A 24,496-nucleotide genomic window follows, 5' to 3' on the forward strand; every position below is an offset into this window, starting at 1 on the left:
GCTTACCATCTTGTTTTTTTGTTTTTTGTTTTAAACTAGATGTCGTTAAGACACTGGACATTCACCATAAGGGATCTGTATATGACAATGTAGTCACTCCCCAAAGCAGGCTATGCTTTTCTCTCAATTTTACTCTAAATGGGTAAATAATTTACAAAATAAAAATTAAATTGTATTAAAGAGAACCTGAAGCTAGCAGCTGAAACAATACATTTATGAGTAAACTGTTTACTGTGGGCATAAATCGAGTGAGCAGTAAGGTCATGTTTCTTATAGACTTCTATACAAATTGGCTAGAAATAATGCAAGTTTAAAGCACTTAAGAATCAGCTCGACTTCTCAGACCGAGAAGTTTTATAGCACAGTCTATAACAGAGAAAGGTAAATTACATTTACTTTAGTAAAATTACGTTGATGATCATTCAATTTAAAATTGGCTTTATAGGTATTATATGTTATTAAACAGGAACAAGCCGAACGTGATTTTAAGTAACAGACTTGACTGTTTGTTTTCAAACTCAACAGCTTTTAGTGGAAATTAACATTCTGAACAAGTCACAAGCATGCACATATCCAAAATAATCTTTTAAATTTGCATTTGGAAATACAGATTACAAAATAGAAACAATAGCAAAGACAATATACAACAGGGTTGAAACATCATGCATGTCCACAGCAACACGCTGTGATGCGACACTGGACAGTTTCTTTTTAATCGGCATATTCTGCAAATCAAGACTATGTGCAGAGAAAAATCTGTCTTCCACATTCAATTTAATTTGACTTTTTTTTTTCTTATAAACAAATGGTCACGTAAAGAGAATCACATGGCAACAAATAAATAACTACAGTTCTGTTACTACGACTTACAGGACAACAGTGATATAATGCTATTCTCACTAGAAGCTTTAAGTGGAACTTAAACTCTGTTTTATTTATTTTTGTTTACACATTTTAATTAACTGTAGAGTCATTTATAAAACCCCATATTATTAAAGGGACATTTGAGTCAAACCTAAAGTCTCTGGGAACAAGCAGCAACTCTTTCCTTGTATTCTGGGACTGAGGGCACACCTTTAATCGCACGCTCCTGTTTGAGCATCACTCATCAAACTTTTTTCAGTTTGTGACAAAAATGCAGTTTGTGCCTTTTTATGGCAAAAAAAGGGAACGGGCTGTGCCGAGAAGTACCTCAAGTAAGTGACGTCTCAGACTAAAATAAGCAAAAGTCTCAAAACTAAACAGTGTATCAGACATAAAAAGACATTTTCAGATGACCTGTGCATCTTATATTTGAAATAAATGGACCCCCAGCTCTCTGCATTTCACCATGTCGTCTCAGGATCGGCCTATTTTGTGAAATTACTTCAAATCTGATCAACAAACCTGACATTTTTAGTCTCTTTTACTAATTTTAAACTAAAGTGTTAGCTGCCTTGCATGAAGTCAAGTCTATTACCAGAGTTCTAATTACTTTTAGATAAAACCACAAAGAAGGCGTTAACACACCTCATCAGCAGTTTCTAAGTAGTGTGAGTTCAGCACGAGCTCCTCTCTAGTACATGTTCTTGTTTTAACTGTTAGGCTTGTGGGTGGATATTTTAGACAGGAAAAAATATGACAAACCAGTAGTTTCGAGTTTTAGCTACTAGAGTAAAGTCAGACTGTGTTGCAGAACTGTTACTGGCAGCATATGTATTTAATGGCTCAGTCACAGTAGAGTAAAAACAGGATGGAACCTCCTTGCGCCTAGAAAAGGAAAATTGGTGGTTGCCCCATGAATGCATTGACTTATTTATTTTCTGTCGGAGACCAACCATAATTAGTTGCACCCGAGGCTGACCGCGCACCACCTCTGCACAGATCGCCTTGTGGGGGGCAATTGGTCTCTAATTTTCAAATGCAGCCAAAACTGCCACCACGGTGCAATCAATCTTAGTCGGTCTGCGGCGATGAGCACAACTCATCTGTGAGTTGCCACAGTGGGCTCGACTCAGCTGGTTGCAAACTGTTTGTATTCTGTTCATATCGCTGAGGTTCTCACTGGACTCTAAATGCCCAATGTGAAGTTTTATATGTAGCCAAGTCTCATTATCACCAACAGACTGCATGTAATAGTCCCTTTGACCCTATTCAATCGCAAAGTCATACCAGCCTGAAGCCATCTTAACAGCAGTAAGTTCCTGTGAAGATGGCAACGCACTCTGAGTGCTTGCATACCACTTTCAAACCACTGTTTACTCTAGTGTGACTGTGACATATGTAGCTAATTAGTGTTTGAATCAGTGTGTGTGTGTGTGTGTGTGTGTGTGTGGTGTGACCAACAAAGAAACACATTCGGAATGCCTATCCTTTCCAACACAAGCACACAAGCTGCACTGGAGTAAGCCCTTTCTAGTTTTGCATCCCCTAAGATCTTCACAGATTAAAAAACAAGACAAGCCAAAATATAGTTTACAAAGGAAAATAGAGAATTCATCTTTTCTTTGACATGAAAATATTTCCGGAGTATACATCTGGTGTGAAACAGTCAGCATTCACGTCAGGCAGAACAGTCTCTGCTCAAAAGCCAGGAAATCACAAATAAAGTGCGAAGCAACCAGTGGACTAAACGTTGCACACACATACACAAAAAAACAAAACGAAGAAAGAAACCAAGAAAATAAAAATAAAAACCCAACACACACAGTTGCTTTTTACCCAGTCCAGAACGTGACATGATAGGCAACAACAACAAAAACTATCATATCCGGTGTCTTGAAAAGCACTCCACTTCAGCATAGCGAGATCAAAGTCCTGCACATAACATGTTATAATAATCTGCTCGACGTGTCTATCATGTCATGCGGCTGACTGCGTAACACAGAAGCGTCAGAAGAGTCAAGTTCACATATGCAAACGATCAGCGCACGTGCCAATCTGCAACTTCCACGGGACGGATCCCGCATCAACAAAGCCAAGGAGAGGGCCGGAACGACCGCAAGGTCTTTCTATACAAGAAGGGACCGCTTTACACTCGTACGCAGAGAGATGCTACAGTAGTAGGAGAAAGCGTGGAACAAGCAACAGTCTGATTCCTTAAAAGGAGAAAAGGGGCAAATGAAAGAGTGCAGAGAGAAATGGAAGCCTGGTCGCCTTCTCTGACAGACCAAACGCACCAAACATCGTCGGGTTCATTTGGCAAAGGGTTAAAACTAGGACACTGCCACTTAAAATACATTCTTTTATCATTCATCAAGTAGCATTGTACAGAGATGGAGGTAACAGAGTCACTGAACAGGAGAAACCCTTACATGCATCCCTTTAGACTTTGTGGTAGTGTTACGTTACACAAATCAAACCTGCAGAGCTATAGAAGGCCTTCATTTAGAGGTTTTGACTGTCAGGTAAGTCATGCATTTTGTTTCAGCTATAGCATATGTACAAGGTCAGTGAATCAATGACTTCAGCAGGACGAAGGAGATGGCAGGAAAGCTCAAATCACTGGCGTTATTGGCAGCACGACAGTGCACGTGACGCTTAATATCTTTTAGGTACACAAACCTTTGGAAATGTAATCCGTAGAGTGTGTTTTCTACACGTTTGTTTCGGAGGCTTGAAGGAAAAATCCAACGTTAGCTGCTTTACACGAAGCAGAATTAGTGTGTGTCGCATTTTTCTTCGTGTGACACGGGTTCATTTAGGGTCAGGGGCAAAGGGTGTCTTTCTAGAGCAGCAATGTTGCACCATGTTCAACAGTCGCACAGGACGAAGAGGGAGATTCAGGTAATTAAATAAATCACAATTTACAGTTTTTGAGGCCAAAACTTCAAAAGTAAGCTGGATTTATGCTTCTCTGGTATCGAAATGAATTTGTATTCCACTTGTTGATTGTCATTAGCACCACCACGACACACTACAACATCCTACACGCGCACACTCCCAATAGTGTCAGTTTTCTAGCGTAGAGCCACGATGTTTAGTCTTTAAAAGAGATGCCGCCCAATTCCAGTTTTTAAGTGAGGTGATTTTTAATTCTGACATAAACTACAAAGCCCTTAAAGTCTTAAAATATTATACGGCCTGCACGACATTTACCATGTTTGACATTTTAGGTTCCATTTTAATCTGCAATAATGTTTCTCTTTAAAATAAAATTGACATCTCCAAAGTCTACCATCTGTAATACAAGAGTCACACTGCTTGCTCGCCTGCAAAAAGAATAAATCCAGCTTAACGTGCAAACTCTGTTAGCTAATAAAACACCAGAGGTGGATTTTTTCCTTCAAGCATCTTATTTGTCTCATTTTGCATAGGAATCACAGGCCCGTTGAAGGCAAACAAAAACCGTTGATGGAGGTTTACAGCAGACAAGAAAACACTTCAACTGAGACGAACCGTCCAGCTGTAGAGGTAAACCAAACGTGATTCCTTTTTCTCTTTTTTCAGCAAGGGGGATTTGGGAACTCTTCCCATCAGCGCTGTGAGTAAAAATATTAGCACATCTGTACACAAACGTTACAATATAACAAACATGATCCCACAGACTGCACGTGACTCTCAGGGAAACTCTGACAAAAGATTTAGGCGGGCTGACTGACCCCTTAAAGTCTGTCTGCGTATTCAAACGATGTGACTCTGCTACACCGCCGATTTGTGTAGTGTTCAGATTGCACACAATACTTAGCATATAAATAGATTTATATAGCCATATTCTACTTTGTCTACTTTATCCCATCCTCTCATAAACTAGAAGCGTGGAGCTTATGAAAACCAAGTAGTTCAGTAAGAAATACCCACGCGTCGAGTCAGCTGCGTTTTTGTTAGAGCTTCCCTGTAAAGGAGCAAAAAGCCTCCCCACAATTGCGCTCCATCTCGAACACTTCAAACACGCCTTTGACTTTTTTTTTTCTCGTTTTTGCCCCGCTTTAGAAAACATCCAACAATTTGGCTATAAAGTGTACCGCTACAAAATACAGTACATTGATTTGTCAAACCTTACACAACATAACCACAAACATCACTGACCAAAAGTTTCTCTCAAATACGAGAAAACGTTACAGTAAGTTACGAAAATACGCTGTCACGTTAGACACTTAAGTAGAACAGTAGAATACTCCCGTAAGGCAAAATCAGGTGATTTCACAGTGACGACTTTAAAAGATTTCAGTGATCTCTGGTTTAAAAACAGACACCTTCCTTCACTGAGAAGAGGGTCGGCCTGAACGTGTATATATGTATGTATTCTGGCTTTTCATCGGGAGAAAATAAATTTAGATGCTTCTGTTTTTCTTCCTGATGATTTTTCTCAGTTAAAGATCACGTGTGTGGCTTTAAGCCAACGCATTTCCGGAGCACGCAGCATTTTTTGGAGCGGTGCTAAAAAAAACTGTCGTATCTGGATTGGACTGTTGGGCTGCAGCATGGTTAACGGTCTTACATCAGAAAATGGCACACTGAACACCGAAGGGCAACTATGGGGAGGTTTTGCACTCCTCGATAAACCAAAAATAGCTTAATAAACACATTTATAAATATGTTAGTAATCAATAAATAGACACAAATTACATCAGTGCAATATTACACGATGCCTACAGAAAACATTTTGGCATCAAATTGAAATTATGAAATGGAATATAAAATCTTTAACCAAATAAATAAATAGAACATATAAATAGATGAAGCATAAAAACACACAAGTACACAATGAAAATAACATTTGGTTGTCAAAAATAAAGCTTTGAGTGTGAAATAGAAAGCCGTTATAGCATGATGGGAAAACCGTTCTATTTCATTGCACGGTATTAGCAAAGCGACCATGTTTTTTTCGGTTTCTTTTTTCTCGCTCTCTTTTTTCTTAAAAACACGGCCGCTTATATCGGGTGCAGTTTCGCCCAATGTCCTAGCAGCTTCCTGCTACAAGCAAATATCAACAAAATAAATAATAAAGTGGATATGAAAAGAAAACCGCCAAATGTGCGTTTTTGGAATATATGTGGCATGTAATGGTACACTGTAAACACAGTAGGCTAGCAAAAGCACTGAGCGACCAATCTCATTCAAAACGACAGCGAGGCATTCCCCCCGGCGAGCCGCTGGATGTCTTTTTTCCCCCCTGTTGTCTTTTGGTGCCGCATTGTTTCAAAGGGCAAAGTCGGACAGCTGGACGGCCATGCAACGAGGAAGAGGGATCATCCTGCCCTTTGGTTCTCTCCATTAACGAGTTTTCTTTTTCTTCACGTCACAGCCTGTCCATTCTAAACGTGTCCTCGGTGGCGGGGTCGGCAAGCACCATGTCGGGGTCGTTGAGCATGTGCAGTCCGTCCAGGGTGAGCGGGTCGATCTTCAGCTCGTCCAGAGGGAATTGAGAATCTGCGTCGAAGCTGACGTCGCCAACTCCCGCAAGAGAGTTGGTCAGCTCTTTGGACAGGCTTGGCGGAGACTCACCTGTGACTGAGAAATACAAGTGCTGAGAACAACGTGCACGCCTGGCAAGAATCGGGTTAGAGTTTTTACTGATTCAAGCGAAATTGGGACAAGTATTTCTACATGTTTCCCTACCACAGAGATCCTATTTTAGAACTACTGCACAAGTGGATTGCAAAGTACCTTTAAAACCCAAAGACAAACGTTCAAGTCACTGGAAGGTTTACTTTGATGATAGTACACCAACTCTGCACAGACGTACGGTTTATTCTGCTATCGACTCTTATTTGGTGTTGTTTATTAGACTGGATGATAGAAGTGTATAAAACAAGAAACCTTGGCAATTTAGTAAAATGTGGAAGTGTCTAAAAGAAGTTGTTCCCTCGTATGGTCTCTGGAGAATTCTGCTGTTAGTTTCGGCTCAGTTGCCTTTAGACTTCTTTACCTTAGCCCAGATAGAGCGTATATTGACTGAAATCTCAGTCATGTGCAACACACCAGCACAGGGGGGCCTCGTTTCTTGCTCATCACCGATGTTTTGACGGATGCTTGGCATTTATGCAAAGAACCTTTAATGTATCAAAGGGCAAACACACACAGATGCTGTGGCTACCTGTTAGGATGATGTTGGGGATGTTGCCGTGGCTGCTGTAGCCGAGCTGCTGAGAGTCGGGTAGGCTGCTCCCAGTGAGCCCCATCATGGCTGCCTGCGTGTAGTTGAGGGTGGAGCAATGGTTGTAAAGGCTGGTGGAGCTGATGGGGTTTTCGATCATGTTGAACTGCTCGAGCTAAAAAGCACAATTGTACGCGTTACACACATTGAAGTCAGAGAGAATCTAAAGAAAACCTTTTACTTAACGTTACGTGTCACCTGATGAGAGAGAGCGTTGGTCTGCCTCGATGCCAGCTGTTGATCATAAAAGGAGTCGCCGAATATGCTGCCCACCACGGGGATGTGCTGGAGGAACACAAACAACCCCCAAAAATATATATGAGAAATACACCATTGCAGTGGCTACAATAATAACACAAATCTTTACAGAAAGAGAAAATATTTGAGTTCACAAGCAGACACTTTCAGCGATGGAGTAACAAAAAACACAAGCAGCACACAAAGTCACAGCTGTCAGAGTGAGCAGCGAGCAAAGCAAATGGACCTCGTGACCACGACTGTCATGGTTAAACACAAAAAGAGGAGGCTAACAGAAGATGCAATAGCGCCACTCTTTAATGATTAGTTTATTATTAAAATTGAAAGCACACTTTACAGTTTTATTATAAATGACAAACAACCAGGGTGCTTCAGTTTGTCCCATCCTCGTAGATAGGACCACGACAGCCCAGATCAAGACAAAAACTAATTCAGATGGGTTGTTGTCATCATACTACCGTGGCAACACTCAACTCACCTCCACTGTAGGGACTCCAGTGCAAAAAAGGTAAAGTTATTTATTTTTTTAAATAATATTTATTATATTCTGGTATATTTGGAAAGTTGTCTGGGCTCATTGAATATACACACCTACCTAGGATTTACCTTACAGCAGAAAGTGCCTTGAGGCGTTCGTTGGTGTAATTTGGCACTATATAAATAAAGCCGAACTGAACACATATGTAGTTAGCAGGGGTAGTGAATAAAATGCTACTGATACTACAAGTGGCATCCATGAATTACTGTCTCCACATAGTAAGTGAGCTGTTGAGAATATGCTGAACTGTTAGTAGCAATGCCGTTTTTGCCTCATTTAGCTACTGTTAGCCTCTGTTACCTGATGTTAGCCTCTGTTAGCCCCTGTGAGCTTTACATCTAGTCTTTGTCTTTATATAAAGTCCAAAACAGAGGCAAACAACATAAGATCCCCTTCCACGGTTTCAAATAATAAGAAAAAACAATAGAGATGAAACAAGGATGCATGTTCTGGAAACTAACTGTAATTAAACTGCCTTTTAAAAAAAAACTACATTTACACTGTGTTACAGTGTAAATGTCCAAATCACTGGGATGGAACGGCTAGGCCAGGGGTAGGCAACTCCAGGCCTCGAGTGCCGGTGTCCTGCAGGTTTTAGATCTCACCCTGGGTCAGCACACCTGAATCAAATGATTAGTTCATTACCAGGCCTCTGGAGAACTTCAAGACATGTTGAGGAGGTCATTTAGCAATTTGGATCAGCTGTGTTGGATCAAGGATACATCTAAAACCGGCACTCGAGGCCTGGAGTTGCCTACCCCTAGGCTAGGCCAACAAGGTTATCTCCCTAGCATAAAGTTTGCATGATGATGACCTGACTATGTGACAACAAAGCAGGTATTTTTTCCTGCACGTACGTATCTTGCCACCTACATGCTCCAGCCTGGCATGTCCCCCACCCATGAAAAAACAAACAAACCAAGACTTTCCTCAGAATATATCTGACACAGAGAATATAGTTTGGGTGAATTACATGTGAGAAACTGTAATGGTTGAGGATACAAGATGAATATTTTAAGGCTACAAAGTGTCAGAGCCTCCATCAATAGGCTATCAATATGTTGCCATGCACGCTGTGAACGATGGCAGTGCTGATGAAGAAATGAGCTATGCAGCTGTTGACAGCATGAGTGATTAAGTGTGTATACAGTGAATGAAAAGCAGCCTAACTCTCTACAATTAGCTTTCCCCCAGGAGCAAAGCCCTTCCCCAAACAGCAGGTAGCTCGGTGGGTGGGCCCTTACTTGAGGTGAGCCTCCAGGGGAGAAGCCTTGATTGGAGACTGGGGAGGTTGGAGACTGAGTGGCTGGTGAGCCAGTCTGATTGCGGTACTGTTGGAGGGAAGAGGGTTAGCTAGCACTAAGCTTCATGCCTGTCATACACAAGTCTAAAAACGATGACATGTGAGAAGGCATCAACTTAGGGTCTGCTCAAAACATATGAGGTAGGACTAAAAAGCTCAGGAAGCTAGTCCATGGAAATCAAAGACCTTAGCTGATTAAACTTTGATCTATTAAGAATTTAAAATCATATCTGAGTGCATCTCTGGATCACTTTCAGCAATGCTGCAATTTTTACACCGGTCTCTGGAAATGTTGTTCTGACCTTTTCATCAACTTCTATTTCAAGCTCAAATGTGTGGATGTTTTGTTTGTGGATGATTATCGGTGTTGAAGAGAACTAGGTACTAGGTAGGTTTCCACAAAATACATGTTTTCAACTGTTTACACCTAAAGCCACATTTTCCAAGGAAAAATTCAAAAGTCGCCACTGTGGAATATGTGTGGGAGCCCGCATGGAAATGTACATTTGCATGTGCAAATGTGGTATAAGCTAGAATAGACTATAGTGAAGTCCGGGATGTTTGGGATCACTTCCTCCTGTTAAATTTGACTCCTTAAAAAACCAAGTTAAAGAAACACAAGTTTGATGCACTGTTCAGGCACAAAGCTCAAAGTCTGTGCTTTGAGCACTCAACAGTGAAAAACAAAACACCTAGTCTAGTGCAGTCCATCTAGTCCAACCATTTACAAATGAAAGGGAGGCGGAAAAAGAGTTCCAGGTAAACCAACTAAATAAAATACCAGCTGGGCTTAAAGTGATCCAGGATGTTCTTGAAGAGACTGGGTAATGTTCAGTTAGGGTAAAGCCTAAACATTCTGATTATACCTCAAACACTTGTGTTTTAAAGAACGGCCAAATGCATATTTCTTTTTTCATAAACCATCATTTACAAAGATGTTAACATCAAACAACTTTACAGTGACATCGTGTAGCAAAGAGTAATATGTGTTTATGCTTCTTAGCTAAGTTAATCTATATAATTAGAAATAAATTAGCATAGAAAGGATGTGCAGATATTTACTGCGATGTATTTAGGGTAGCATCATCAAAGTGGTAAAATTAACAGCAGCTTAAAAATAAGCAAAATTATCTCAATCATGTCATCAGATTTTTATCTATGCTTCCACGTTCTTGTTAAACTGCATCTTACCGAGCTGATGCTCATGCTGCCAGTGGTCTGGCTGTCTGGTGAGGGACTGCTGGCAGTGGCAGACGCTGTACCAGCGGAGGCCAGAGTTGGCAAGGTAATGAGCTGGATGCCTTGTGGCAGGGCCTGCTGCTTCTGGAGGTCACTGATCAGCTGAGCCTGAGCCTGAGCTGTCAGCTGGTTGAACAGAGGGTACTGAGAAAGCTGCTGTTCCAGGGTCAATGACTCTGTTGGCATGACCTGCAGAACGATGGGGATAAATTAGTCCAAGTAGCAGTGATTTCTGCTGCATGAACTGGAGGGTAGGGGTGTGGTGTTTAAATGTTTTATCTTATCTTTAACCACCTAGTATGTGTTGAATACTCATTAGTATACAGCTTGACGTTTCAAAAGCACTACAATTTATGGATCTGTACTAAAAGCATAAGGACAAAGACACAGATATCATTAAGAGCCTGTTCTCAGCATCCAACAGTGCTATTTACACATAGGAACACATTACTGCAGATGATTTCAGTCACTTAGGGCCTAGCGACCCCCCTGGCAACCTCTAGCTGATAAGGAAACGTATGTATTCTCGAACCAGTTGAAAGTACCAGGTGAAATTATCTGCAAAGATAATTTGCAAAGATAATTTGTTGTTGGTGCAGTGCTGCACCAACAACCTCCTTGCGATTGCTTTGGTCTTCGGCACATGCCTGCAATTTGCCGACTTGACTGCAAAGACTCAACTGGAACTGTGAAAAGTCTCCTTCAAAGTAAAAGTTTGCTAAAATCAACATAGCCATGTAGTGTTTCTTTAACTTAACCAGACTGCAAATGAATACTGGAAAAAAAAGAAAGATCAACTAAGCTGATAAATATGTAAATGTGTCACGCTCATCCACCACGGCCTCCCTACAATACCGACTCTGTTGCTCTCTCATGCCTGACTTTGTAAAGCCACACTCTTCCTTTCTACTGATGACTATCTGGACATAAACAAATACTGAACCAATGAGAGTTTGACCATAATGTAGCATATCCTAAAATGCAGTATTTTATTCTGTAATTTATTCTGTGCACAAAACCTACAAAATATAATTAATCATTAATGGAAAAAGACTTGAAACGGCACCATAGACTAATGTGAAAAATCCTTAAGGGTTAATATAATGTGACCTCTTTTTGCAGTAAGTGATGACACTTATTTGTTTCAAATTCAATACATCGGGATGCAAGTGCAATAACTATTTTTAAATTTCTGACTTCATCCATTTTTGGTCCAAATACCTTGGATATACAAATACATTGTTCCTGAAAGAGAATGAAACTAATTTTAATTAATCCTTACCTGTGTAATGCTAACTGGTGAGGAAAGGGTGGGTGAGAGCTGCTGAGGAGATTGTTGGAGATGGAGGTCAGAGGTTAGGGTAAGCGGCACCACCGGTGGCTGCCGGCGCTGTGCAGTCACGGTCATGGTGGGCTGAGAGGAAGTGGGGATCCCTGGGAAGTCAAAAAAAAAAAGAAGAAAAGAAACTATGGATGTACACGTACCTGTTTTTTGTCTCCAACTTAGCTTTAATGCACCAACTGGTGTAAATAAGAAACATCAGAAAAAGTAAAACAGCAAAAACCACCAACTTTAAATGCCTGCACGGTAGGGACTGATACTGAGTGCAGAAGAGTGAGTCTAAGTCAAAGTAAAAGTCTGTAAAAGTGCATAAATGTGATAAAGCACAAGCCCCTACATTTGGTATTTTACACATTAGGTGTTACAACATAAGAGACTGTTACAAACTGATGCTGAACTAGATCCTGTTGGCCACACTGCGTGCCGTCTGCAGAGCTAGACTCAACACTTGTGGAGCATCAAATTAAATCCTGCTGTTTTGTTGTCATTTGTATGAAAACTACCGGCATGTTTTTATGTTTTCTTTGGAAAGTTGCATAAGTGTTTAGTGGTTCTCCTTTGTAAACAAACACATTCCACTTAAAGCTAAATTTCTGTGCTACAACACTGGTCGGTACAATACCGACGCTTTGTTAAATTTACCCGTTTTACCCCTTTTATGAACACAAAATGTTGATTATTACCGTGGCTGGCGGCGCTTATACCCAGGTGGGTGAGGTTGGTGGTGAGGCTGCCCGTGCTGTTGGCTGTGCTGAGGGAGGGGAAGGCCACGGTGTCCTCGGGGTCCAGCGGGGTAGAAAGCGGTGGGGGGAACTGAATGTTAGTCAGATCGGGCAGCGAACCGCCGGTGTTATGTGCGGCTGGGAGCACGGATGGGTTCAACTCCTGGTCTGGCGAGGGGAATATGCTGAAAAGAGCACATTTTCTATCAGACATAAGAACAGCTTGTGCGAAACAAGACTGTGACCAAGCATATGAGCATTTTTAATAAAAGGCAACAACAGCTAGGTGACAGTGGGTAGCATGTTTGCTTTAAATGCTATTTTAAATACTTCTTATAACCCACCTACAGTGGGTGGGTGCCACAGTATGACAGTCGATTTTCATTTTTCTGTATAATTTGAATTATAATACTCAGATTGTGCTTCTTATGCAATTTTTCTGTTTTTAAATATATATTTTTATGTATTGTTCTTGTTAATATTATTATTATTTTTTCTTTTTGTATTTTTAGTTGTCCTTAGCATAAAGCGCTCTACCAACAAGCTCGGCTAAACTGAAGCCTGTTGTGCTTTCACTCAGTGATGCCCACAGATAAATAATTCCCAGCCGTGCTAGAATTTTCCATCAGCTGACAATCTTTTCTCAGTGTGTATTCTGTGTCTCGTAAGTTCACTTTCTTGAAAATGTTTTCAGTTTCTAGCAAGGAGAAATCATTGCAAGACCTGTTTCATGCTTTGCTTTGGTCAGTTTGAACCAAATACAGCAAACACAAGCAGACTTCGTTTAGAGAGAAAGCAGGAATGATAATCTATTACTAATAATAGGAAATCTAAAAAAGGCTCTTTTGGCTGATTTTTTGGTCACAAAGGAAGCTCATCTGGCAGATTTTGATGCCAGATATTGTTTCTGGTGCAACCACCAAGGGATTTGTGTCTCCTGGGAACGAGTATGTGTAAGCCACTCCTGTTACATCACAACATAATGATCTTGTAATAACGTTTCTTCTAGATTAATTACCTAATGGGTATTGTGTCCCACCGAAAAGTTGCTTTTAGCAATTTTTCCAGTTTTTTTCTAGCACATAATTGTAAACTTGTAACATGGAGGCTTAACACGAGTTACACAGAAGTGCACAGCAGGAGTGACAGGGTTTCATAATAGTTTGCTTCATTTTTGACTAACCAAATGAGCGTGCATTTAGTTTTTTTGTTTATTTTCTTGTATAACCTTTAAACGTGGATATTATTTGAATTTAGAAGCAAAAAAGATGCAAATTCTTTCGTGACGTCTCTGAGAACTGACAGCACATTTCGTGTTTCTTTTTATGTACAGCTGTCAAAACATAATTTGTGATTTGTGAGCCTATAACAGAAAATATTACAATACTGTGCAAAGTCTTAAATTTGTTCTACTTTGCTTCCAAGGAGCCAGATTTTCTTTGAATTTGTTGAAAGTGTTCTTGAGCAATAGTTCTGCAAAGTTCTTATTTGGACATTTGCTGCTTTTTCACTCATTTTCAGTCCAGTCCTTGAACCTGACCATCTTCAGACAATGACCTTTGAATCATTCAAATAAAAAAGGGCACCCCAGTCAAGGTTTTTTAGCAAAGAAGCAGTTTTAAAATATCTTGATGCATGCTCAATCATCCAGGTAAGTAAATCCCAAGAAATTTCAGAAGATTCTGTTCATCTGGACGTAGCGTTTTCAGTGGGAGAAACATTTTAATGACCGTGAAACTGACATCACAGCTGCAGTGGGCTAGTTTCAGTCATTGTGCAAAGGTAATGTTTATAAGGTTGGGGAAACCTGCAGGTAGCGGAGACTGAAGAAGTCACTTGGATGACTGACGAAATCTTTCTTCCACTGAGAACACTACGTCCAGATGAACAGAATCAACTTTCTGGGAACCAGTTTTAAACTTTATCTCTTTAGGTGCTTTGTTAACTAGCAGCCTGTCACGAAAACAAAAGGCGGCAAACACTCAAAGAAGAGCTTCTTAGAAAGTCCTTGAAGAAGCTTCAAGGACTATTCCTGAAGACCACTTAAAGAAATTATAAGAAAGCTTCCGTATTAGAGCTCGGGCTGTGTTTAAGAATAAACGTGTTCATACAAAAAACTGAATGTTGACTGTTTTTGCTCTACCTAATCACACGAGCCAAGGTGTGAAAACGGGTGTAGGTCACTATCAGCCAAGGTTTCGGGTGAACTCATTGTGAAACTTCCCCCTATCATGTGATTTCCAGAGGTCAGAAGGCCCAGGATGTGAGTGGGCATTAAGGCATCTGGGAAGGATCTCAAAACTGGTTTATAGATGGCAGATAGTTGGTGTCGTAAGCCACCACCTCTATTCAAAGATGGTCATTCACAGTGGACATAGATGGCTTCTTTTACTCGTCTTTCAAACCATGTGAACAATGTGAACATTGGCATCCTCAAAGGAGTGACCTTTGTCCTTTAGATGCAGATGGACCGCCAGTTGGCTCTTCTATTTTATGCCATATGTTATATTATGCTATTTTTTCATTCCTGTCTCTTATGTATACATTTGCATATCTAAAGATACATCAACATATGCCTGCAACCCCCCAAAAAGAAACAAAAAACAAAAACACATCCAAGCTTCACCAGTACGTTTAATCACATAAAACCCCCCAGTAGCTTAAATAAACCATCCACGTATTAACTGTTTACTTAAATGCCGTGCTGAAAAACAAACAAAAAGATAGATATAGATTGGTAGCTACCTATATATATCTATATAAATATAGATATCTACAGACATAGATATAGATATATAGTTATATAGATAGATATAAAAATCACATATACATCACATCATGTTGTTGATACTGGCAAGAAAAGATGGTCAACCAGTTTTACAAGTTGTGTCTCTGTTCAGCACCTGATGTCATCGTATCGACATTGTGCAAGTATAAAAGCTGCAGACCGTCAGAGATTAAACAACAAACAGCTGGAGTTGGTGAGCATCGGCACGACTGAAGACAACTCAGAACGATTAAACTGTAAGTTTTCAAATCTAGAATATCTGACTAAACTTTAGAGTCAGGGAAAGATTTACTGAAGACTTTACTTTGTTACAATATGGAAAATAAAATATGACAAATTAGTTCATGACCATCTTTTCTGTCAAGCCAATGTGGTTTTTCCTGAAAAAAGAAAAAAAAAAATTGTGTTTTGCTTTAAAGCAAAACTATGGAAGTGATTTGTTTTTATTTAAAAGTTACATTATTATAGAAAGAGCTGTATAATGACTGCAGTAATTAAAAAAAAACAAACGTTTATGCTGTTCTAAATTAAAGATGATGTTATTGCATTATGAATTAGAAACATATAGAAAAAAGACACTTCTGTCATTTAGAAAATTACACTAATAAGACAATAACTGAATGTATTTGGTTTAGATTTTTATGAAGTGAGTTTTTATTGTATTTATTTCACTTTTCATACTTGATTTACTTTGTTGAGCTATTGTTATACTATACTTTATTTATTTAAACTATGTCATTATAGATTATATTTAATGCTATTTCCAAATTTTTGGGAAACAAATGTGAATTTAAAATTAAACAATAATCAATCATTTTATTTTTGAAGGTTCAAGGACTTTTCCACAATGATTCTCAAGATCTGTTTCATTCTGCTTCTGCTTGTCGGTAAGTGTTAGCAAATAACAACAAATTATATTATAAGCAGTCGAAGAATTTGTAGAAATGAGTCTGAAGTTAATCCATCAATTTCAATGTCAGCCATTTCACAGATACCAGAAGTGAATGCAGCAACTTCAACCACCCCAACCCAAAGTGCAACCACCCCAACCCAAAGTGCAACCACCCCAACCCAAAGTGCAACCACCCCAACCCAAAGTGCAACCACCCCAACCCAAGCTTCAGCTATCACAACGCAGAGCACAACAAACAGCAAAGCAGCCATTAACAAAATCAGCCTGACTTCTGTCACAATGGCCGTCGTAGCTGCTGTGCTTCAATAACATAGTTACAGTTGTAACTATGTTGTTACAACTAGCTTTTTTAACCATGCATTTGTCTGTGTATTTTTCATATCCTATCAAAGTAGGGAAGTTTCAATAAGGGGAGGGATGATAAATAAAAGGGGATCTAAACTGTCTTTTGAACACATGTAAATGATCCATTTTACTGTATGCTTTCACAAGATTGTGACTTTCTTTGTGGCAAAGGTCAACAAATAAAATGTTTACCAATCAGAGGAAATTGATTCAATCACACATATTAAGATTTATTGTGATGACCATCTATTGTGAAAATAACTGTACCTAACCTGATTTAAGGGAGAATATGTTAACTTCCTAACCAATAAATGACAATAATCACTTAAGTTTTGCTCTATTTTGTGTAATTCTGTATGTTAACCAGCCTTTTTATTTATTCAGCATCTTTGCACTCCGCCACTTTGCACAATAAATATGACTGTGGCTGATGTATCTGTCATGTTATCAACTTTATTATGGACACTGAGAGCAAAGAAAAAGCCCAAGGTTAATTCCTTGTACTTGGTCAATAAAGCTGAACCTGATTCCATTAAACAGGTCTCACGTCTTTGCATTAAATTGGATTGAACATATTAAGGCGGTTTGTCGGGAGTTCCTAACCCACTCCGAAGCATTTCAAGAAGCAAGTCCTGCTTTTGCTGTTATTTTGACAGATCATCTAAATTAACTTTGAACTGGGACATGGGAAAGTACATGGACTTTCTCACCAGAGAAATCAGATAATAAAATGGTTAGAAATTGCTGACTTTGCCCCCATTTTCTTTTTTTTTTTTGTGGTCCATCCATGTTTGGTCTTGCAAAATTCTCCCATTTATTTCCAATTCTTTCAGTGCCATTTTTCTAATATCCAACGTTAACACGAAAAAGGATTTTTGCTTTAAATGTCATTATGAAGCATTTTATGTTTGTACTTTATAGTGCTCGTAGAAAAATAGCACCTGATTGCCTATCACTACAGGACTTTCCCCCAGCCATACCTGATCTGATTTACTGGGGGGGGGGGGAGGAAGCGCACCAGCAAAATAATCCTGAAAGGCGATACTAGCAACATCTATGATTTTCCTCACAGATGCTGGAGGATTTCCTCAGTTACCTGACACATGGGGAATGCACAAAAAACTTCAGTCAACCATCCAAATGAAAAAGAAAAAAGCAGTTATAGAAAAAAAAAAGAGTACCGGTAGCAGATTAATACTGAGCTGTTGTTTACTTAGTCCAGAGCGCTACAAAACACACCAGTAATAAAACCTGGCTACTTATTAAGATTGAGATTTAAAGGATTATATCTGGTTGATGGTTATTCTTCCAACTAAAGGAAAAAAACATGTGCCAAAGTTTTCTTGTCAATTCTTAGGTCACAGAAATTCAAACTCCAAAGAAATCACTAGGAGCACAAATCATTTGCAACTCTTTCACCCAGTGAGAGCCAACAACTTCCAGGAATGACCGCCAACCAATTGGGGAACGCACATTTCTCCCTAGCAACCTAGCTGTATCACGTCCAATATGGCAGACAACTAATGTCCACATATTGCTTCATGCACAATACTTGAGTGGCATTGCTCTTTGAAGAATAATAAAACAAACAACATAAACCACTCACTTGATTCCTGGGACATCACACGTGTTGGGCTTTGATGAATCATCCTGAGAAGAAAATGCAATCATGAGACACAAGTCTTGCGTCACTGGTGTACACTCTGCAGCCCTTCCTTGTCCCATTGGTACCTTCTCGTCATCCCACAACTGTTTCTGCACATCGTTGTCTGCACTTGTCTCCGAGTTCTCCGTTCCAGGCACTGTTAGCAGCAGTACTAATTAGTGAAACAGCAAGACACAGTTGCTTGCCATGACAAAAATACATAACAAACCAAAAAAAATGAGTCATCAATATCGGAGCCAGTCATGCAGAATTTAGTGCTGTGCACCAGATTCTAGAGTGTAAAAATAGAAGGTGACCATCAGACAGACTGAAAGGATGCCAGCTAATCTTGGCTTCGCTTTATCAGAGCTTCACACATAAAAAGACATAATCAATGCATAATCAGTTAATTATTGATTTTCCTCTCTAGATCCTCCTGAATCAGCCTCATTCAGAGATGCTACTCCTCCACATCCAGCCGAGGGCTGAACCAGAATGCAGAAACTTTGCTAGAGATCCATTTACTTTATAAATATTTCACCAAGAACTACTACTGTGTGACACCAGCCCCTTTATGTCTTTTGAGGCTTCCTGTCTGCATTAGTACATTCTACATTAATAAATAAAAGCAGCTCTGTGTCCTTGTAACGGGATCTTCCTCTACCTCGTTTAGGCTGCAGCTCCTGTGATCCCCCGGCAAAGACCTCCTGGGGCTTTGGATTCATGGCGCTCTGGTGTAAGGCAGAGTCTGAATTTGTCCTGTACGTGAGAGACAGATGAAATTCAAGCAAAACCAATGCCAGCTCATGAATACTGGCAGAATTCAAGCTCTGCAGCATCAAATCTATCAGAAATCTGTTCTAGACCTTCTGGTTTACTTTAGAAGTTGTGCATCAACTAGGCTGCACATAGTCATGTCATTTAATCTTTGGAAGAGCGCTGTGTGTCCTAGTTCTTATTTTGGCAAATGGACAAAAGGAGGTGCCTTACCTTCTCCAGCTAGTGTCTGGCGGTGGGGAGAGGTAAACTGAGCTGTAAGGACAGCTGTCAATGTGAATTTAGTCAAGGGAAATAAATTTGTTTTCTTACCCTAATCAGCCCAAAAGACCTGCTAAATAATAAATAACCACACACAAGCTTTACTTTGATACATTTACTTTGATATCTTGTTATCTAATAGACGAATATATTGATGGTCTTGTCAACTGTCTACAACGCATCGTGTTACATAGTTCAATATCAGGCTGTCAGTACATGCAGCATAACAAACACTCACTCTCTTAAAATCCACTCAGCACCATTACTGACAGATGATATCTTAACACATCTCATATGATGAATAGTAATTGCGTTCCTTAAACAGCAATCATTGTTAACCAGTCTGGTAGCAATCTCTGGTCCATATGACAATATAAAAACACAGATGACTAAATAACCTTAACCCCTACTTAACCACTTTCCAGGCAAACTACAGGCAACCACTGCTCCTGGAGGTTTCTGGTGTGGGGCCCTCTTTCCCATCCATTTTATCTGGTCATTGCAACCTCCAGGAACCAACGCCCAACTAGTTGGGAAATACACATCTTTCCCTAGCAACAAAGAAGTTGCTAGGGGATCTCAAAACAGTCTCTAGGCCTGTGCAACTGAGGCCTTACTTACATTCAAAACTATTCATCCCACAAAGTTTAGCCCCTATCTCAAGGCTGCATATTGGCATTTTAAGAGGACAAGTAAGAGGACATTTCCCAACATCAGTGGCTGATGTCTATCTGTTTTGTTTCTGTTTATCATCAATGGCACTGGCTAAATGTTTAGGAATAACATGACGACAAGCTAAAAGACTTTAAAATAGTCCTGATAGTGTCAGCAATGAAAACTGTCATTAGAACAAAAGGCTATTGTTTCAGAATTTCAGTCATTCATTATTCTAACTATATATATATATATATATATATATATATATATATATATATATATATATATATATAAAACGTATCACACAAATACATGAAAACTGATCAATTAAACAGCCAAAAGCTTAAATTTAAAGCAGTCTGCTACGCTGAAGTAGCTTGTCTCCAGACACAAATCAGAATTTTGACTTAAAAATCAGACCAAAACAATAGCACATTCCTCATCACAGTGCGTTTGAAACGAAAGGATATCTGGCGTCCATGTTTGTCGACTGTTAGCGGCCGGCGGTGAGGCGAAGTGATGCGGTTCCGGTCACGGTAAACACGGTCCACCAGCCCGTGGTGCCTGGTTGTCCGACTGGTATCCAGCACTGAGTTCTGGAGGTGGACACATCAGGTGAATGAGGCCCCGCCCACAAAGAAAACAAAAACAAAAATTGCTTACACTATAAAACTGTGTCTTAGGATAATGTCTGAGGATAAATGGTGCACATGTGTTTGTTTCAAAATGAGTCAAGCCATGGGCCCCCCATACTGATGCTTGAGTTGGCAAATGTATTAAAAATGGAAAGCCATGACAAGCAATGGTCTATTTAAAATTTAGGAACCAAATTACGCATCAGGGTGAAAAAACCCCAAACAAAACAAAAAAAAAACAACAAAAAAAAACAGCTGTAGTGCACGTCTTCTCCTTCACTCTTGGACCCTGATAAAACCTGATGCTTTATGCAGCTTTGACGACGAGGTAATGTCTAAACACTTTACTGTCAGCACAGCCATAAATAAGCCTGCAGACTTTCTTTAATGGCTTTAGAGGAATTTTCTGGGTTCTTTCACCAACACCACAGACACCTGCAACCTTTGTATGTCCAATAGTATCACCAACAGCTGAGAAGGGCACACTGGTCTACAACAAACCATTGATTTACCAGCCGAGAGAGGCCAGGGGCTCACCTGAAAAGGCAGGTCAATGTTGCCATTTCCAATCTGATTGACATTGGGCAGTGAGCCTCCATAGTACTGTCCACGATTCTGCCCTAGTTGCAAATACTGGGTCTTCTGTAACTGCAACTGTGCAAAGTAAAATTGCATGAAAGCATGAGTGAATGACTGATCCAATACACAAAAAAGAGATGCTAAAAAAAAATGGTGCATGCCAGACCACAGTGTGGGATATGAAAGACTGATGAATTCATTAACTGACAGATGAAACGTGATGAGCCAGGCAGATGTGGCGGTACCACGAATAATCAGGAGGCAGAGAACATATTTTAATAGCAAATAAAAAGAAAAGAAAAATCACATCAGCTGATGTGAATGACACCTGACTGACAGCTGGTGTAATTACAGTCACACTTTCCATGTAACACACCTGGCTACTACATTAACCACACAACAGTAGTCAAAACAAAACCCATATATGTTATTAAAAAACAAAAACAACACTGTGATGGAAGGCCTCGAATATGAAATGAAATGCGTGAGGATAAATGATCAGAACTGATGCCATGGATGGATGTTTGGATGGCAACACAAAGAAATCAGGCAGAGACCATAAAACTGAGTAGTAAATTCAATTCCCCCCACCCCTCCCCCTTTGCAGTAAATAACAGTACAGCTCAGGTTTACACTGACGCAGCGTGGTAAGTGGGCATCATTTCCAGCAACTAGACCAACAATTAGCCCCAACGTTTCCTGGCAACAATATGGTTTATATGTTTTGAGACGAACAGCCCTGAAACAATTAGTTCATCATCAAAAATTGCGAGAAATCGCCAACAATGATGACAAGTCATTCTGGAAGTTATTTTAAAACTTTAAAAAAAAAATCCCATTTCAGCTCCATTTTACTGTTTTTTTTTTTTTTTTACATGATTATCATCTGCTATATCTAAACCAGAGCTTTTCATCCACAGTTATATTCACTTCTGTAAAATGACAACAACAACAAAAAAAGACAGACAGTAAAACGAACATCATGTCTCAGCGTTAGAAAAAAAACCCACATTTTATTCATCAGCAGTGGACTTGCAGCTTCAGTTAGAGCCAATTGAATTGGCATAATAAACAGCAGCCTAATGAAAACATCTGCTCCACTTGTAGTGGTTGAGGCAACCAGTGCTTTCATTGTAGTGAGAAAGCTGCCATTCACACTTTGCTAAAGATAGAGCGAGTAAAACGAGACATGTGGATCATTTAGTCAGAGCTGACTTTGCTCTCCGTAAGTGTATGCTATGAAAATAATGTTACGGGTAATGTGGGGGTTACCCTCTTTCCCCTTAATAAATAAGAAACACACACACACAGCTGGTTAACATCTATTTGGCTAATTTCTCTGTCAACCAACATTGCTTCCCATTCCGTTTCTAAATCGCAGCTAACTTTTCCTAACGTGCTCTAATGCGGTCACTACCATGCCAGACGATTTGTCTATTAGCTAACGAAATGTCAGCAGCCACAGGCAGGGGAGAACAGGTGCACATTATCCACAGCTCCAGCAGGCGAGGCTAAGCTGGTTAGTGCTGCTGGAAGTCAAATAATGCTGGCTTGTTTTAACAGGCGCGGGGGAAACGTCGCTCCGCAGCATTGCACTGATGCAGCAAAGGACGCTAATATGAACTTTAGCTTACATAGCATCCCAACCTTTCCGATACATCTCCGCAGTGTTCGTTAGCTGCCAAACAGCGATGCAACGAGAGGTAAACAGCCCCTCTGTGGGGGTCTTACCCGCGCAGCTCTGGTGATGTTCAGGTCTTTCATCACTTCTTCAAACGCGGCGGTCTCTTCCGCCTGCTTCTGATTATGCAAAGCGATTTTTTCGCTAAATTTGCGAGGATTGTTAGAGGACGCCATCTTTCCCCTCTTCTTCTCAATGGAATGTTACGCTGCGCACCACTCCGGGCTCTCCCGGTCGTCATCACGCACAGTCAACGTGTCTGTTGATGTTTTTCTTTTTTGCTTCAGTTATTGCCAGAGTTTGCGGCAGGGTGAGTTGCAGATAAAATACACACTGCCACAAGGGAAATCGTCTGCCCCAGATGCATGCTATAAATAGTTAAGTAAATAAATAAGTTCACATAAAAGAGAACAGAATTTTCAAACAGAATAAAAACAGCATGGAATGAAGCAGTAATGAATGCAATGGATACAACAGAAAAAAACTGCGCATGAACTATCCAGAATGGAAGGAAAGTCTACATATATCGCATGAAGCTCTAGTTTATGACGAGAAAGTTGGATCATATTGAATTAAACTAGAAGATATGCAATGGAAGTCTGAATATACTGACTAAAACTTGCATATATCCAATGAAAGTCTGAATGTATTGAATTAAACTTCACTATGTGAGATTGTGAGCTGTTGTGGTATATTTTCATTGGTTTTTGTAGATTTTCTGGCCATCGTTTTATTGGATCAAGGACAATGGTCTAATTGTTTGAAACTTTTGGTATGACCCTGTCTGGAATGCAACCCTGATACTGGATATTGGACTAAAAGAGTTGAAGAGGTAATTGCAGGCTAGCCAACGAGCTATTAGGCTAACACTGAAGGGTACCACGGGGCCAAGTGGACTCTGACAGCTGTCGAGGACATTAAAAAGTCTCTTGATTTCCTAATGGAGGGAATGTCTACTATCAGGTTGCAGTAGAACAGCATCCTTAACATTGTGGAGGTGGTAAAGCTCCTCTGCATCTAAAACATAGAGTAAGAGAAAAGGATTGCAGACCTGCAACGGTATTCCAGGATAAATGACTGCTTCATATTAAACCCCGCTCATACGCTCAGGCAGGGACTGTCAATAGCAGTGAGGAACCAGGGGAGCTGGACGTTAGCTCCATGGTACAACAGGTTGCTGCTTTCCTGCAGTCCAAAGGGATTGATCTGGACTGTGACAACATCGACGCATGCCACCCTGTGCCCAGAATAAACACCAGCAACAAACCTGCTATTATCTTAAGTGTAAATAAGAAGCACGAGAATGCACTGCTGGGACAAGGGAGAAAATTAAAAGCATATAAAGTATTTATCAATGAACATCTAACCAAAGAGCCAAGCAAGCATTGTACCTTAAGAAACTGGGAAAAATTCAAAGTACTTGGATGACAAACTGTAAAATCAAACTAAAAGGATCACTGGAGGAAGCTAAACTGCTGGTCATCAAAAATATGGTAGATCTCAAAAAATTTACAAAACTAAACAAGGTAACAACTATACACTCACTTATCACACACTGAAGGGAAAGGAAAAGCTATTTTATATTAATATGTGGAATGAAACCTGAATATATGAATCAATGAGTGATCCACCTGCTCCCCATCTTTGTTTGCTGATTAGGTGCTTTACCAGCCCGAGGATCTGCCTGCACAGAATCTTAGCTTGTCCTAGGCCTGTGCCTCTGGACAGACACTGG

The 24,496-nt window shown here is 40.0% G+C and overlaps 1 protein-coding gene across 3 annotated transcripts; it reads right to left on the minus strand.

The window, feature by feature from the left end:
- Positions 1 to 258: 258 nt before the first annotated feature.
- crtc1b (CREB regulated transcription coactivator 1b) lies at positions 259 to 23,059 on the minus strand. 3 transcript variants are annotated; one of them, XM_080882308.1, is made up of 14 exons: positions 22,812 to 23,059; positions 21,039 to 21,155; positions 20,335 to 20,462; positions 19,162 to 19,221; positions 18,836 to 18,930; positions 18,258 to 18,343; positions 18,133 to 18,176; positions 12,442 to 12,665; positions 11,699 to 11,850; positions 10,369 to 10,605; positions 9,119 to 9,205; positions 7,277 to 7,363; positions 7,019 to 7,193; positions 259 to 6,432 (listed from the first exon to the last, which is right to left on the minus strand). In XM_080882308.1, the coding sequence occupies exons 1-14, from the start codon at positions 22,935 to 22,937 to the stop codon at positions 6,221 to 6,223; spliced, it is 1,830 nt and encodes a 609-aa protein (XP_080738434.1). In that variant the 5' UTR covers positions 22,938 to 23,059; the 3' UTR covers positions 259 to 6,220. The 3 variants fall into 3 exon arrangements, with proteins under 3 accessions (XP_080738434.1, XP_080738435.1, XP_080738436.1); XM_080882309.1 differs by having other exon boundaries at positions 18,258 to 18,328; positions 22,812 to 23,057; XM_080882310.1 differs by lacking the exon at positions 9,119 to 9,205 and having other exon boundaries at positions 22,812 to 23,058.
- Positions 23,060 to 24,496: the final 1,437 nt, after the last annotated feature.

Source organism: Rhamphochromis sp. 'chilingali' (assembly GCF_963969265.1).
Source record: "Rhamphochromis sp. 'chilingali' genome assembly, chromosome: 5".
Taxonomy (NCBI): domain Eukaryota; kingdom Metazoa; phylum Chordata; class Actinopteri; order Cichliformes; family Cichlidae; genus Rhamphochromis; species Rhamphochromis sp. 'chilingali'.